Source organism: Malaclemys terrapin, chromosome 13, assembly GCF_027887155.1.
Source record: "Malaclemys terrapin pileata isolate rMalTer1 chromosome 13, rMalTer1.hap1, whole genome shotgun sequence".
NCBI lineage: Eukaryota > Metazoa > Chordata > Testudines > Emydidae > Malaclemys > Malaclemys terrapin.
The window spans coordinates 21,901,628-21,918,538 of NC_071517.1; the positions used below are offsets into that span (position 1 = coordinate 21,901,628).

Consider the following 16,911-nt stretch of genomic DNA (forward strand, 5'->3'; position numbering starts at 1 on the left):
GCGTGTCGTCATCACACCGCGCCAGGTGGGCGCAGGAACAACGCATGAGTGACAGGCCCTGGCCGCGGAGGTGAGAGCGGCTGGTTACCCTGGCGGCGCGGGCTCTCGCCAGGACCCTGTATACGCCCCAGCGGCTCCTCAGGGCCTACCCTGGCGCTGGGGCACTGCAAGGCCGTCCTCTCCCCAGCACCGGCCTCTCCAGGCTCCCTGCCCCGCGGCCGGGCCGGCGCCTGTCAGCTGGAAGGTCCCCAGAGCGGCCCCCACCCCCGTGTTAGGGGATCGGAGCCGGGCGGTTTTCCCCGCGGCGCGTCGCCCCGGGTAACTGCATGGCTGGGAGGGCCTGGTGCTGGGGAGAGGTGCCGCGTGCCAGGGAGCTGTAGTGCTGTCAGCCCAGCACCACTGCAAACCCTGCAGCAGCAAGGTAGTAAATCCTCTCCGAAAGGCAGCAGCTAGGTCAAGGGAAGAATCCTTCCATTGGCCTGTCTGCATTACCGGAGGGGGTTAGGTTGACTTACCTACGCCTCCCTCCCACAGACCTGAGCAATGGAGCCAGGGTGACTTAAGTTTTAGGTGCAGACCAGTCCCAAGGTAGGGATTTGTAGCAATCATAGTTGGAAGGGTCCTCAGGAGATCATCTAGTCCGAAGCAGGGCAAATCCCCAGATTTTTTTTTTTTTTTTTTTTTTTACCCCAGTTTCCTAAATGGCCCCCTCAAGGATTGAATTTACAACCCTGGGTTTAGCAGGCCAATGCTCAAACCACTGAGCTAGCAATGTAGTGACACTGCTGTGAATTCCCTTCACATATGTTGCTTTCTCTTTACTGTTAAGAAAGATGCATTCTTTAACTCAAGGTAACTAATGCATGAGAGCTATCTTGACTTATAAACACAGTCATGATGAGACAAGGCACTTTAGATTGATCATGGGTACACTAGGTGAGGCCAACTGCAGATGGACCTGTCTAGTTTACTAAAATGTCTTGACTTCACAGTATTTTTTTCCCTTGGGATTGCTCATGCGCATTAGTAAACCTGAGGTAAAAATTGCACCTTTTTCAGCAGCAAAGATAAGGCCTTAGAAAGGGCTCTACTCTGAAACTACTGCTAAGTCAGCCCTGCTCCTAGTTTTGGCACACCAAGATCCAAATTGTGATGTTTGGTCTTCAATGTTTCCAGCTGCTCAACAGCATTAAAAGATACTAAGGTATGTCCAATCGATTTATCAGGGATCGATATATTGTGTCTCATTAAGACGCGATATATCGATCCCCGAACGCACTCCCTGTCGACTCCGGAACTCCACCGGAGTGAGCGGCGGTAGCGGAGTCGACGGGGGAGTCGCGGTCATTGATCTCGCACTTTGTGGACCCTAGGTAAATCGATCTAAGATGCTTCAACTTCACCTACGCTATTCACGTAGCTGAAGTTGCGTATCTTAGATCGATCCCCCCCCAGTGCAGACCAGCCCTAAAAGTATGTTCAGCATTTTCCAGCTCTTTCCTTTCCACATGAGCAATTGCTGTAGTTGCCAGAATATGTTTTTCAGTCACCACCTGAAGCAGGGTGGCATATGCAGTTGCTGAAGGGAGGGGAGCAGGCATCTCTGTTAAGATGCAGTCCAAGCAATGAAAAAGTAGGAAAAACTCCTGGCTTAGCAAACTGTTGGGTATATACAGCTGCAGGTTTCTATGCTAAGTATCCTTAGATGTCTTCAAGATTTATCTTGGGTTGTGTTTAATCTTCTCTGACTCTTAGGACCAGATTCTCTTCTCCCATCAGTTTTACACCCAAATAACTCAACTTCAGTTGAGAGATTCCTGATTAAGACTCGTGTATGCGAGGTAGAATCAAGCCTGTAAGCCTTGCGTGTGCCAAGGAATGTAAGGGAAAACTTCCTGTTGGTGCTATTACTGATGGCTCCTACTGCTCCAGATACAGATCTCTCTCTATTTTAGAAGTAATTTGGTTTGTTTGGAAAAAAGAACAGGAGTACTTGTGGCACCTTAGAGACTAACAAATTTATTAGAGCATAAGCTTTCGTGGACTACAGCCCACTTCTTCGGATGCAAGTGGGCTGTAGTCCACGAAAGCTTATGCTCTAATAAATTTGTTAGTCTCTAAGGTGCCACAAGTACTCCTGTTCTTTTTGTGGATACAGACTAACACGGCTGCTACTCTGAAACTTGGTTTGTTTGGGAATCACAAAAGATTGTGGAAAGAAAACAAAATTACAAAGTTATTTTAGGAAGCAGAAACTACTTTTTTTCCATCCTGTAAGTCATAATAAGTTTAGTATAGCACAATGCCTATTACAGACCTTACCTGGCACAGAAGGTTTATGAAGACAATCAATTTTTAAAATCACCAATTTTAAAAACATTTTTGCTGCTTTTCATTGTTTGTGAATCTTTGCAGATCACTTTATTCTGCATATGTGAAGTCAAAATTAGTTTTACTGCAGCGGGAGTAGTATGGGGGCTTAAATATTTTGTCAAGTATAAGAAAAAATACTTAAGGCTTATTCCTCACCATCTCTTCAACTTGGAGATCTGCGTGGGTAAGAATGAGTTTGCTCGGCTCTTGTATAATATGTAGAATCAGTAATGATTTAATTTTTTAAAAATGAGTAGTTCAAAACCAGTGAAAGAATCAAGAAGTATTTTCATCTTGCAAAGTTTTACCCTTGCTTATTCCCAACAGTGTCAGCTTTCTACTAATTTGTACTTGCCCCTGAGTGAATGGAACTTCTGGGAATGAGTCTGAACATCTATAGCAATATTTCCTATTATCTCTATAAATAAATACTTAAAGCACGTAACTGGTTGGCTGAAGCATCCAAATGCTAGTGAAAATGCAGACAATGAGGGGAGAAAAGGTCTGGGAGGAGATGAGAACCCACATTCCCTTTGACATGACTCAGAGTTATGGGTGGGCTGCACCTGTCTGGATCAGGCCAAACGTGTGGTAATAAAGAGCACTTCACAAACAAGGGCCTTGTTCCTGCAGACTTGTACGCTCCAGAGCAATAATGGAGACCCAAATTACAGCACTGTGCTAGTGTATGAAAACCAGAATGTGAAACTGACTACCAACCAACTTAATTACCGCATCCAAAATAAGTGAAATGCAAACAAAAATGAAATGTAGAGCTTAAAATACATTTTTAAAAATTAGTTCAATTTAATAATCTCAGGTCACATGACCGACAAGGGATTTAACATGATTTTTGAGGTTAATGGTATCCATTTAAGTTCTAATTAAAACCAAAAGTGATTTAATTTTGTAAACTACAGGTGGAGGAAAATATTGCAGCTGAGAGAGGGAGCTGAGCACAGTTGAACACACTGAAATTGTATGTCCTGATGCTATATAAGAACCCTGAGTTGACTGATTAATCCATTTTCTGTGGTTGTCTGTGCCTTGCAGATAACAAATATAAAGCCATGGTCTAAGTAATTTGACACATTCCTATAATCAATCCACTGGGTCCAATCCTTTCAATGGGAAGAGGGTCTCATGCACTCTAAGGGTGCACTTGTCTTCACTAGGAAATTTAATCATGTCTAAACATGATTTTTAATCTTGAGTTAGGTGACAGTGCTGACAACAACTTCCTGGTCAGCATCCGCAAGGATAAATCGTGTTCCACATTGTGTCAGATACCAATGGGTAAACCCTAGTACATCTGCACTGGCTGTCAGCAGTGTGTTAACTAACTCAACTGTTAAAAATCAAGTTTAAATGCAACTAAATTTCTAGGGAAGATAAGGATGAAATTCACCCCTGTGCAGAGACCCAGCACTAGGCCTATACACTATTTTCATCCCTCTTAAGCCGTCAAAGTAAGATTTAAGCAAGGCAAGGCCTTGTGCTGACCTTTTATTCAGGGTGAACTTGACATTAATAAAATTGGTCTCATAGGAAAATCCATGTAAATTTTTCAGTACGGAAGCAATCTATGCTAGAGTAGAGATGTGCAAGGCTCCTTGATGCTGTCTGCTTGTATGTACAGTTCTCTCTCTCAGAACAAGCAGTTTCAATTACAGTCCAACAAGGAAGATACAAGTACAAAGAATTGTTATGGTTGGGTACATTTATTTTGTATAATAAATATGCACATTTGATGTGGCTCAGACACCTGGTGAATTGCCCCCAGGATTGCAAGGGTCAGGCACCCCTTGCTCAAAACATAGGTCAGATGATCAGCCTCTTGGAGCTTGTCTGAGGCCTCATGAGGAAAACTTGCAAGAATAGCACTGTGTGGTGATCACAAGGGGAGATGCTGATGATCACATTTAAATCAGTCTACAGTAACTCTAGGCCCAGCTGAATAATAATCTCATAGGCTGTTGTGAGGACTATTTAACTATGTCAATAATATTTTCTTGAAGAGTCATGCAGTGTTCCTTATATAATCCCTCCCCCAACAGAACATTGAAGGCCATGAGATGGTATCCTCAAATGGGGACCAGAGCTGAATCAAACAATTTGAGCAACCCAAGAAGCCCCAAATCCCATCTATTTGTTTGCATTTATTTCTTTAAAAGAGCTGGTAGTGTGCCTTAAGGAGCTTCGCTCAGACATACACATTAAGCCCAAGTTCGGGGGCAGCTATTTTTCCCTCCTTGGTGAAATTGTCTATAGGGAGGCCTTTAATTTTCTTTAACCAGGCCTTCCTGCACTCTTTTTGCTGGTCTGCTATACGTTTTGTTCGGTGCGCTTGATACTCAACAGCTGTAGCTTCTTCATACATTTTCATCTGCTTCACTGTCAGAAGCCTGAACCCGGTGTTGAGCCGGTAAGGATTTGCGGTTTGTAAGAAGAGGGGACTTTCTCTCCGGGGCCCTGCTTCAATTTTAGTTTGTGCGATCATCATGCGTGTCGATTTGATGGATTCAGATGAGCTCGTTAAGTGGCCAATCAACTGAGCCCCACCCTCAGATAGGGAAGTGGCTCTGCCATGGCCAGTATGAACCTTCTTCTCTTCTGGCAAGCTGCAGCATGACTTGGAGCGTACAGTCACGGGAGCAGGAATGAAAGAATGCACTGCAGACCCATGCAAAGAGTTCTTCAAGTTGAGCTGCAGACTTTTGGTTTCAAAGGGTGTGGACGTTCTTTTCATAGTCAGAGAGCCACTGGCAGATTTAATGTGTCTGAGTTGGGTGGACTGATCCTTTTTCTCTTGCTTAGGGATTTTGTATGACAACATCTTTTTAGGGCGTTCCTGGGGGCCCAGCCGAGGTCCCCCGACATCTCTGATTTTTGCAAGGGGTAGCATATTGGAGCTGACTTGGTCTGGCTTGTAGGCGTGCTGCAGCGTGCTAACAGTCAGGAGGATCTGGTCAGGAGAAGTGGGACAATGCGGGCCTCGTTTCTTTATACGCTGTAAAGCGGCCTGTGCGTTTTCAGCGAGTGAAGATGCATGGACCGGAGAGTCGTAGCCAGATTCACTATCTATTTCCAAAGATAAACATGAAGAAAAGAAAAAAATAGCTGACTCTATGTAGATACGTATATATGGAAGTGATTTTACAGTCTGGTGGTGGTGGTAGCCTGTTTGATCCTCCTTGGAGAGATGGAATCCCCAAAGGGGGCTGATAATGGGCACTAAAGTGACAATCCTGGAGACTGAGTTTCTATGTTTACCCACAGAACAACCACAGCATGAGGAGCAGCAGAGTAAGCTTCCCCAAGGCTGTCCTGTCTGATGTGTGTCCATCCTAAGGGTAGCAGAGGACCCTCTTTATGGATTCAGTCACCATCATTCTTTGACCTGACTGCCAACAGTCAGGTCAAAGTACAATTCTATGTTAGTTATCTATAGAGTGCTAGTTGCAATAGTCTGTAGGTGCTAAAATAATCTATGACACTGGGTGGATGATTGTTTGTGGGTGCTTTGACACCTGTCCTTGTTTCCTTGAAGTCATGGTTTCTAATGGGAGCAGAATTGGGTCTCATGACGGAGATGCCAATAAGTGAACTCAAAATGCCAAGTCAGTTTCCAACATAAGCCGCTGAACAACAATCAGATGGTAACAACTTTTGGCCATTACATATCTGAACTGGATTAGAATTGGAAAGCTCAAGGTGAACAAGGCATGGAGCTTCTGATGTCTGAACATTTTGGAGTGGTCTCTGTTGTGTGATGAAGTGGGCCAATCCCCGTCTTTCATCATCATTCCAAGATGATCTGATTATGCCCAAAGTTAAGAAATGCTAGGGATTTTAAAATGAGAAATATAGCAATATAGAGCACACAGCATTAAGGATACTGTTCTTGCCAGGTATAGGTAAATGTGGAGTATTAACTTAAGTAATCTCCGGGTAGAGATGGGCCTGATGCGAACCCAAGATCCAAACACCTCTGAATACTAGGGATCAGATCCTTGGCTAGCATAAAGTGGTGTCGCACCGTTGACTTCAGGGGAGCTGTGCCAATTTACACCAGTTGAAGATCGTGTCCTGTGGGAGTTTGAAATCCAGATCCACACAGGGATTCAAATTTTGCCATTAAATCCCACTTCTATTTATTAAAAGTTATTTTCATGACTTTTCTGTAGTTTTTACCTTGCTGGCTCCAGATCTTTTGCTTCTTGTTCAGGTTTTCCTATTTACGAACCCTTTCTTTGTGCCCGTTTCCTATTGTTAATATTTAACCTATTGTTAATATTACTTGTCTTTTTGCCCTCTCCTTACCCCACTTCATCCTAACCTACCTTTTCCATAGTCTAGGTAGCTTACCAACATGTCCACAGCTTCTCTTCTCTGTCCTCAGACTCTTTGGGATTCGGTTATAATCCCCAGCCAGTTCTGAATTTAAAACTCATCTGCCAGTACATAAAATGCCATTGGCTTCTCTAATCCACTGTGTTAGCCAATGAAGCGCTCATTGGAGTGGGAAGAGTCACTGTAAGGTTTCTCTTTATCACAGCTCATTTCTCCAGTGAGAAAACCATTAAGAGCCATATTCTGCTCTCAGCTACAGCCGCCATTGAGGACAGAATTTGATCCAATACAAGCCATAGGAAATATGAAAGCTGTGGGAACATCATGAAGGACTGTATCCAGCCTAGATCTATTCTAAAAAATAATAAACCCACAACCAACGCTCGGGGCTGCCCAGACAAAATTAAAATACACTAATACAAACAATACAACAGAGAAGAAAAATGATTTCCATCAGATCACCAAGGAGCACACCTGTGATCTCTAGATTATCTTGTCAAATTTCAATGTAAAACCATCTTGCTGGCTGACTCAGCCATGTTGGAACAAAATGTATTTACAGAGTGGTTCCTTGAGCAAACTAATATTGGCATTTAAATAGTAGCTAACCATTTCTTCTGAGAACTTGTGTGTGGAAACCCTCTCCTTCCCTCCCCAGAAAAAGTTACTTTTTTAGTAAATCAAAGTGACTTTGACATTTAAAAGGAAATCTAAAGAGTAGCAATAATTGCATAGGGGAAGAAATGGGCCCAAATATTACATAACTTTTCTAGGCGTCACAGTTAGAAGAGATCACTTGATTTAATGTCTGTTCATCTGCCTGACCTAAAACAGCCTCATAACCATTGCAGGCCCCAAAGAGATCCACTTACCCAGTGCGGACTCCAGATAAAACTTCTCATTTACTGCAGGCCTCTTACCCAGAGCATATTACCCCTTACCATATAATCTATCTATCTTCGATATTTCTAATGCAACCATCACCATAGCCTCTTGCCACCAAGATCTCTTACCAGACTCTGACAAGCTTTGTGGTGTTGTTGCACCGTATGTTCGACCCGAGTCCTCTGAATCACTGCTATAGGCCTGTCGTTTCCCAGGAAGAGCGGACCTTTTCTTTTGGTCTGGCTTTATATCAAGGCAACCCATGCTCCTTTGCAAAGACTGACTTGATCGGTGAGCAGGTGCCTTCACAAATTCATAACGGAGACCTGCAAGAAATGGATTAATCCTGTAGCATTAAGCTTTTAAAGCTAACTGTCTTTTATCTACCAGGGTCATCATTATCTATGTATTTTTTGAGTCTTCTGGCTTTCGATTACTATTTTGTTTCTAGTTCCAACTTCTAAAGTTAACGAGCCATGGTTGACTGAAAAATACCTACAAATGTTTGAGAAGCTTAAAGTGTCAGAGAAGCTTGGAAGATAATGATAGCTCCATGCCTCCTTGTTGGGAAAGATTCAAATCTGGATTTCGCTGGTGTAAATCCATAGATTCTACAATCACTGACTCTGAGGATTTACCAAGGTTGGAATCTGGTTCATTCCCTCTCTATTGCCTGTCTCCTTGCAACGCATGGGTCTTCAGACAGGTGAATGGCTGTGTTGGGTGTTAATGCCACACGACTGTTTTAACAATCTTAAGTAGCTGAGATGGCCCTGCATTTATGATATTAAGACATTTAATGGTCTTGCACTAAAGGACTGAAATGGAATCTAAGCTGTGAATTTCTTCACAATGTTTTTGTTCTAATGAATATTTTAGGACTCAAAGACACAAGCTTCGCCGTGTCTCAGACATGTGGTGTCTGCGATATAGAGCACAAGCTCAGAGTTGCAGGTTTCTGCATCACAATTTGGATTCAGTAGCCACCCATAGACTCAAACTGCATCGGAATGTTACAGTTTGAAGAGTGTAAGCCTGTGTGGATTTAGTCTTCATCTTGGTTGTGAAGTCTGATCACAGATGCTGCTAAGACTTATACTGTGGGGGGAAATTTTAAAATAAGTAATAATTGGTGCACCACTCAGCAGGTACCTAAGCATATGCCTAACTTTAAGCACATGAGTAATCCCACTGACTTCAGTGAGACTACTCACATACACCTCTACCCCGATATAACGCTGTCCTTGGGAGCCAAAAAATCTTACCGTGTTATAGGTGAAACCATGTTATATCGAACTTGCTTTGACCTGCCGGAGTGCACAGCCCCGCCCCCCTGGAGCACTCCTTTACGGCGTTATATCCGAATTTGTGTTATATTGGGCTGCGTTATATCGGGGTACAGGTGTACTTAAAGTTAGACACTTGAATAGCTTGCTGAATTAGGGCCTCAAGTTTCTAATGCACCCTGCTTCTCAGAGGATCCTAAAGGGCCTTACAAAATATATAGCATTGCTGAAATGCAGCACCCATCTAGCACACATCCCTGGACAATGGTGGGGGATTGGGCTAGGACAGTGGGTACCTGAAAATATTTCCTAACTCATTTTTTTAAACTAACTAGATTTCAGGTTGAGGCTGCCCCTTTAACACGGTGCACTGCAAGAGGTGTATCTGGTACCTGAAGGTGTCCCGGAACCCCTTGTTGACCGACGGCGAATCAGGTATGCCAACGTTATCTGGTCCTCATCTGGTTTCTCCTCGGAATAATATATCTTCCTGTGGCTGGCTGCATCCCGTTTCATGTGCTGAGCACGAACATACGGATAGGGCTGCACTCTGACCCTGATTTCTTTGTGCTTTTCCTTATCCTTTGTTACTTCCTCTCGGTCGGCCTGTAGCGTGTAGTCCCACTCTACATCCTCAAACTGGAACATCAGTACGCTGCTCAGAGCATTGATCACCATCCTAGGAAGGGGAGAGGAACAGTGCTAAGAAACACACATTGTAATAATGGTGTAGCAGTTACCTGTTGTGCCAGCTTGCTTGTGTGCACTGTTACAGATGCTGAGGTGCATAACTAGAATTGAAGTTGCAATTGCTTGGTTGTGGAAAAGAAAATGAGCAGTGTTTAGATTGTTGCCAGTCCTGGTGATCAGACCCAGCACATTCCAATTAATGTAATCTGAATGTAAAGAACACTGTTGAGTTCATTCATTGCTAGGTACAACTGGGAATAATGGGATGAAATCATGAAAAGGAAAAATTTTCTGACTGTTAGGCTGTGAAATAGCTCCCAAGAGAAATGGTGGTTGTTCCATTGCTAGGGACCCTTGAATCTGGGTGAAAGAACACTGGGAACAGACTGTAGGGAACAAGCCTACTCTTGTCTAGAAGGATGGATGTGACGAGTAGGCCTTTTTGATCTCCTTAACACACCAGTGTAATACTCAGTGCAGTATTACACTGGTGTGTTAAGAGCACACGTGGGCCTGATCCTGAACCCACCCAAACTCTGAGGAAATTCAGATCGGAATCTTGATCCCACTTTATAGCTTTGCCCTATCTTAAAATGGGCCTGAATCTAAACATCAGGATGAATATCCCATGTTTTGGGGAAGTTTGGATTGAAATCTGAACCAAAACACCACACCTACTTAATAGAATAACATATTGCAGTGATCCATAGTCAATAAACCAGCAGAATCCTCTAAAAAAACCCCACCTGTTAGGGCTGTAAAAAGGACACGATTTCTTGACCAACACGATCTGTCTAACTGGCTCAGAGTCTTAGTGCAACTACTATTACCCACCTATTTTCTACAATGCAGAAGGACACCACAGGGTCACCTCTGCTATTGGCCCTCATCACCTTCAGGCAGGTTCCAGTCAGGAAGTTAAATATACGTATTTTTCCATCAGCGCAGCCACTGATGACTCGGAGATACAGAAACGCCAGATACAGGACTTCCCTGAAAACAAAACACCGGAGCATAAGCACATTCCTTATTCCTACATGAGAAGATTGAAGTAACAAGGTTCTTTGATGGTGAGTGAAGCAGGTCCATCTCTGCCTGCAGGGTAGATGAGAGAACTAGTCTGGTTTAAAGGAGGCTGAGGAGGATGAAAGTCACCCAGCAAATTCCTTCCTAATCATTACTGCCTTCGGAATGGAGAGATGGCCAAAATTATGAAGTCATTTTATTGGACATATGCATGCTCAAAAAATGAATGAAGCAGTCATTCATAGCAACCACTGTGTTTCAGACCAGTCACGGCTTATTAGCTTTGCCAGTAGGCATTTTCAATCACATCTCTTCCTTTAAATAACTTCTGAAAGTAAATGCAAACAGTATGGTGATGTAGTCTTATCACAGCACAGTTAAAATCACAAAATGTCATGATATGCAAAGGGAATGGTTTCCACAACAAAACTAATGCCTCCATGTTTCACATATGCACTATCTTCTGTTTGTCTTTTCTGCTAAAATATGTAGCTTAACATGCTGTTGAATATATATTAGAGGTTCCTGAAATTTTGGTGTATCTGGATCCCATTTTATCTTAAATCATCCCTGCTTCTATGTCAGTAGCAAAGAGGTGGGAATGATCTTGTTTTCCTGAACTCCTTGACTCTCAATGGGTCATTTGCTCCTGGACTGGGATAAGAGCACCCCAAATTTAGGTGGATTGAGTCCTAGATGTTAACATTCGTCATGGCTGGGAGCATTTGCATCTAAGTCTTTACAGTTTACATCCAGAAGGCATAAGATCTGAATTAGTTTTTCTGCCAAAGAATTGTGTTTTGTTTATTCTGTTTTTTCACCTGCCCTCACATCATACTAATTATAGGCAGGATTAGTATCGCCACCTATTTTTAAGGTTGCCTGACATTTCCTGTTATAAGACCCACTTTCCAGTGGCTTATAACTCTGTCTAACTGTAACTGCGCTGAAATTTACCATGTTGGGTGTCTGCCTCACGTTGAATGTTTTTGAGAAATTTCAGTCAAAATGGTTTAGCTGTTTCGATAACAAGGCAAAGGAAAAACACATTGTTTTTCTCCTTATTAAAAATGTTGTGACCTTTTATTGAACAATTCTAGTATCACCATGCTTTGGAGCAGGGACTTGAAATTTGGCAGTATATGAGCATGTACTAAAATACCGTATCATAATGCATACGCGTAAGAGCACTGATTTAAGGTTGCACAGGCAACCTTAATTTTGGCATACCCTAACTTTGGAGTTTTCGACTTTGCAACCTTAATAATGTTTCGTGAAGGTACATTATCATCATGGGTGAAATCCTGGCCATATTGGAAGTCAATGGCAAAACACCCATTCACTTCAATAGGGCATGGATTTCACCCCTTGTATTTAGTCGATCAGTGCTTTTCTGTACACTTGAGGACCTCTTCATCACCATATATAATATCATACATAATAGTTTTCCCAAATGTCTAGCTTTATTGTGTCATGGGACAACATCGAATGCTGCTATTCCCTTGTGAAGGTAAGAGTTTTATGCAAGATACACAGTCCTAGGACTTTGATTCCATCTGTGCTGCAGGGAATTCCTTACTCGGGAGTCACTGTTCCATTGAATAACAGTGAGTTCCTGTAAAACAAAAAACCCTCCCTGCAGGACAGGGAAAATTTTAAAGTGTTAGGACTGTGAATTAACACATTCTATGTAGACATATTCTTAAGCAGGTAATAGAGTTCACTTTATTGAGTCAGAGCTATAGGAGACATGTAGACATTTGTTATTTGTGGATTCCAACATATGAATGATACCTACTGTGGATGCCTGAAAGCCATTAGACATCGCTTATGTTTTCCCACCATGCTCCATCCCAGGACAAATCCATCAGAGCTTCCTGTCACTAGATGCCATTGATCAAAGGCCAGGGATTTTACTGGGCCTTGGTGCCCTTCTAAGGTCTGGAACATGAAAAAGCCATATGTCACATAGTGTAACATACTATAAGAATTCTGGGCATACACATAGCCCTAATCATTCTCATATTACAATCACAATACTGCCCTCCTATGCTTTATAATGGATTCTATGGAGGATTACAATATGCACTTTGGTAATAGTTTTGATTCAGTGCTCACTGTGAGTGAAACATGCCAGGCTCACTCTTGGTGGCCAGACAGTAATGTGGACTTATTCATTCATTGGCCAGGATCACTGTGTGTACTATGTGTAGGGCCCTGTCAAATTCACGACTATGAAAAACGTGTCACGGACCGTGAAGTCTGGTCTCCCCCCGTGAAATCTGGTATTTTGTGTGCTTTTACCCTATACTATACAGATTTCACAGGGAGATCAGCGTTTCTCAGACTGGGGGTCCTGACCCAAAAGGAAGTTGCAGGGGGGGTCACAAGGTTATTTTAGGGAGGTTGCAGTATTGCCAGCTTTACTTCTGCGCTGACTTCAGAGCTGGGTGGCCAGAAAGCGGCGGCTGTTGGCTGGGTGCCCAGCTCTGAAGGCAGCACCCTGCCAGCAGCAGGGCAGAAGTAAGGGTGGCAATACCATACCATGCCATCCTTACTTCTGCACGGCTGCTGGCGCTGCCTTCAGAGCTGGGCTCCCGGCCTGCAGCCACCGCTCTCCAGCTGCCCAGCTCTGAAGGCAGCGCCACCGCCAGCAGCAGCACAGAAGAAAGGGTAGCAGTACCACAACCTCCCCCCCCCCACACACACAGACACACACACTCAATAACCTCACGATCCCCCCACTCCTTTTTGGGTCAGGACCCCTACAGTTACAACACCATGAAATTTCAGATTTAAATAGCTGAAATCATGAAATGTATTATTTTTTAAACCCTATGTGCATATTATTGCAGCTGAGAATTAAACTGAGACCTTTAGGGTCTATTAAGCGAATAATCAACCAGGGAAGACAATATGAAACTGCCCTTAACCAAGCTAGTAGGAGCCGTATGTAAACTTGGGTCATTTAGAAATGGAATATCTTACCCTTGATACACATCTGTACATGCAATTCCATCAGACTCTTTTCCACCAATAGAAACTGCTTTTCACCTCTCAAAGAACACTTACTCTGAGCATACACTGGTATAACTGAAATCAAACTGGCTCTGATCTTTAAATTACAGTGCAGCTGTCTGGATATCCCTAATCTTTATAAACTGTTTTTGTTTCTGCTAGAAACAAATTTCATTTCTTGGTGTAGGGTGACCAGATGTCCCGATTTTATAGGGACAGTCCCGATTTTTGGGTCTTTTTCTTATATAGGCTCCTATTACCCCCCACCCCTGTCCTGACTTTTCACATTTGCTGTCTGGTCACCCTATCTTGGTGTAACTATGCATCATCCCCAGCCCTGAAATACGGCTATCATCCAGAAAATCCCTGCTTGTGAACATTCACCCAAACAAAAGCTCAATCATATAAATATCTGCAAACAGCAAAAAATTAAAGACCAGATCAGATGTCAGTTTTTAATTTGGTGAATTGTTTGCCAATAGGCTCTTACACAGGTCAGCAATCACTAATTCTGTTGATCATCAGTTACCAGTTTCATACCTTTTTCTTTCTTTCTTTTTAAAAAACACCTTTGGTGTAAACAAAAAGCCATGACTAGTTGGGGTGAACAGATATGTAAAAGGTTGTTATAAAGAGGACAGTGATCAATTGTTCTCCATGTCCACCAAGGGAATCAGAGACTCATAGGGGTTAGAAGGGACCACAAGGTTCATCTAGTCTAACCCAAAAAAAAAAAAAGATTTCAGCTGTCCACATTGGCTTAGCTTGCAGCAAGGCAGATTTAGGTAATTAGGAAAAACTTTCTAACTTTAAGGATAGTTGAGCACTGGAACAGGTTACCTGCGGAGGTTGTGGCATCCCTATCAATGGAGGATTTTAAGAACAGGCTAGATGAATATCTGTCAGGGATGGTCTAGGTAAACTTAATCCTGCCTCAGTGCAGGGGAATAGACTAGATGATTTCTTGAGGTGCCTTCCAACCCTACATTTCTATGATTCAGTGTGTAGTAGAGAGAGAGAGCCTGGTGTAAGATCTGAGGCTGTGAATCAAAGTCAGGCCATGTATTAAAGCAGATGTTTGCAAATTCACTGTCTAGTACGTGAATTTGGCAAAGTTGTTGCTAGTGTACTAGGCTCTAAATAGTTGCATAAATATATTCCAGCTAGTACAGATACATCCCCCATCTAGTATAAGATAAGATGGTTTGACAAAACAATGAATAGGGATGTTTTGTTCCAGATATCAGGAACCAGGGGAGATAACAAACAGATGTCATGAAACACATAAGGTGGTGTGTAAGATGTTTTTTCCAGTTGTTTGTCTCAGTCTATAAATGCCAGGGTACCTCGCCTTAACCCTTTGTCCAGCCCAGGGGGCAGCAGAGAGTCCTGCTTGCTGACTGAGCTGAGTCCATTGTAACAGGCCTACATGTGTTAGTGTACCCATAGACATAGATTCAGGGAGCTAGTACTGTGCTTTGTTGACAATAAACCTTGCCGAGCGCCTTCGTCACTGAACCGAATCTGTGGTCTTTCTAGGTAGTACTATCGAGGTCTGCTGGGCCAGGTAGCTGCTCAGAGCTGGGACAGCACACAGAGAGGAAACACCCAAATACATTTCCAGAACACACTACGATTAGGAAGAAACATACCTTGATCAACACACATGTATCAACATGCCACACTTTCACCAACCCTTTTTCGCAACCGCTCACAATGTGGGTGTTGTTGATTTTAGCTGTCCAAATGGCATCTTTGTGTTTTAAAGTTTTGATGCATCGCCCAGTGCTTAAATCCCACACTGTTAGGAGTGAGAGGGAGAAACATAAATAATGTCCACATTTATTTGTCTGTATCACTCTGGAAAATCTGAATACAAATTATTATTTGAGTCACAGTTGCACCTAGAGGCCCCAGCTGAGTTCAAAGCCCCCTTGTGCTAGGTGCTGCACAGAGACAAACCCTGCCCTGAAGCATTCACAATCTAAATAGAGAAAGCAACGGCGTATCATTATAAGCCCTGTTTCACAGGTGAGAACCTAAGGTCACCACAGGAAGTCTGTAGCAGAGCTGAGGACTGAATCCAGGTCTCTCAAGTCCCATTGCCATAACCACAATGCCATTCATATTGCATAAAATCACTGTAATAGGAGTTGCATGCGTGGCCATTGCTTGCAGAGCAAACTAAGCTCCATTGTGAGATTGAAATCCACCCCCTGGTTTCCATGCTGGTTGTCAGGGTCACACACTGTCTGTGCTATAAAGATACATATTGGGCCACTTTCCCTGCTGGTCTAAACCAATCCAAACCCTTTTGCTGTTACCGCTGGGATTTGGAATGTGGCTGGCGGTGGCCTTCCCAGCAAAGCCTTGGGGCTATTTCGGCGATTGCTTGCTCACCTTTGACCATGCAGTCTCTTGCTCCTGACACAACCCTGTTTTTGTACACGTCCAGGCAGGTGATGGTCCCCGAGTGACCGTTAAGGATCTTCACACAAGCCCCAGTGAATATATTCCAGCATCTGCAGAGGAAGGGCCAAGAAGGGGAGAATCCTGTGATCTGTTAATTGTTAATTAATGACTTATTTGTTATTATTGCCTGGTTCTCCTCGCATATACACTGGTGTAAGTCAGGAGTAATTCCACTGAGGTCAGTGAAGTAACACTGAGAAAAGCCCGATGGAAGGGCAGTAGAATCAGGCCCTAATATTTAGATACTCGATCTTATATTTTGTTCTGGTGGCACCAGGTCCGTCATGGTCACATACATCTAGATTGCTTTTCTGGCTACCCAGCAATGGCTACCTCTGACCTCCAAATGTAACAATCCTTCAGACAGCCCCATTTCCATCTAGCAGCTGCCAAGAAGACTTACAGCTGCTTCACTGAGAAAACCCAAGCACATGGATACAGCAAAGACCATCCCATGTTGAATCAGGTGGGAGACAAAGACTCCATATCTGTGTAGACTCTTTCCCCTCCTATTAGACTGATGTGGCCTTTGAAACAGGCCCTGCCATTGTCATCCCAGAGCAGGAGAACCTGACTTGGGTTTCCGCTTTTGGGCATAATGCAGGGCTATTGTGGCAGCAGATTATTAGTAACCTAAGAATTAGTGACAGAGATGACATAATAAGACTTCCCCTTCCCCAACTTCAATGAGGACATGGATCCTGACCTACACCAGTGTATGCCTCTGCGTAGTGTAAAGCTGCCTCTATACTTTCTTCCAAGTGCACTGGAAGGTGGTCAGATACCACAGCAATGAGTTGGTATCAAA

General features: G+C 43.3%; 1 protein-coding gene and 1 long non-coding RNA gene across 2 annotated transcripts in view; one reads left to right on the forward strand and one right to left on the reverse strand.

Moving 5' to 3' along the window:
• Window positions 1-16,911, forward strand: part of LOC128847560 (uncharacterized) — a 17,446-nt gene continuing 535 nt past the window's right edge. Inside the window, exons 1-3 of the long non-coding RNA XR_008446918.1 lie at window positions 1-70; window positions 9,233-9,332; window positions 10,531-10,657. This is a non-coding gene — a long non-coding RNA (uncharacterized LOC128847560). The remainder of the gene's footprint in view (window positions 71-9,232; window positions 9,333-10,530; window positions 10,658-16,911) is intronic.
• The window catches only part of FBXW10B (F-box and WD repeat domain containing 10B), a 35,156-nt gene continuing 21,401 nt past the window's right edge, over window positions 3,157-16,911 (reverse strand). The window contains exons 8-14 of the mRNA XM_054047070.1: window positions 16,032-16,153; window positions 15,284-15,432; window positions 12,412-12,554; window positions 10,422-10,580; window positions 9,290-9,576; window positions 7,740-7,937; window positions 3,157-5,454 (exon numbers count right to left, since the gene is read on the reverse strand). Of these exons, the coding sequence (XP_053903045.1) occupies window positions 4,577-5,454; window positions 7,740-7,937; window positions 9,290-9,576; window positions 10,422-10,580; window positions 12,412-12,554; window positions 15,284-15,432; window positions 16,032-16,153 (1,936 nt within the window). The 3' untranslated portion in view covers window positions 3,157-4,576. The remainder of the gene's footprint in view (window positions 5,455-7,739; window positions 7,938-9,289; window positions 9,577-10,421; window positions 10,581-12,411; window positions 12,555-15,283; window positions 15,433-16,031; window positions 16,154-16,911) is intronic.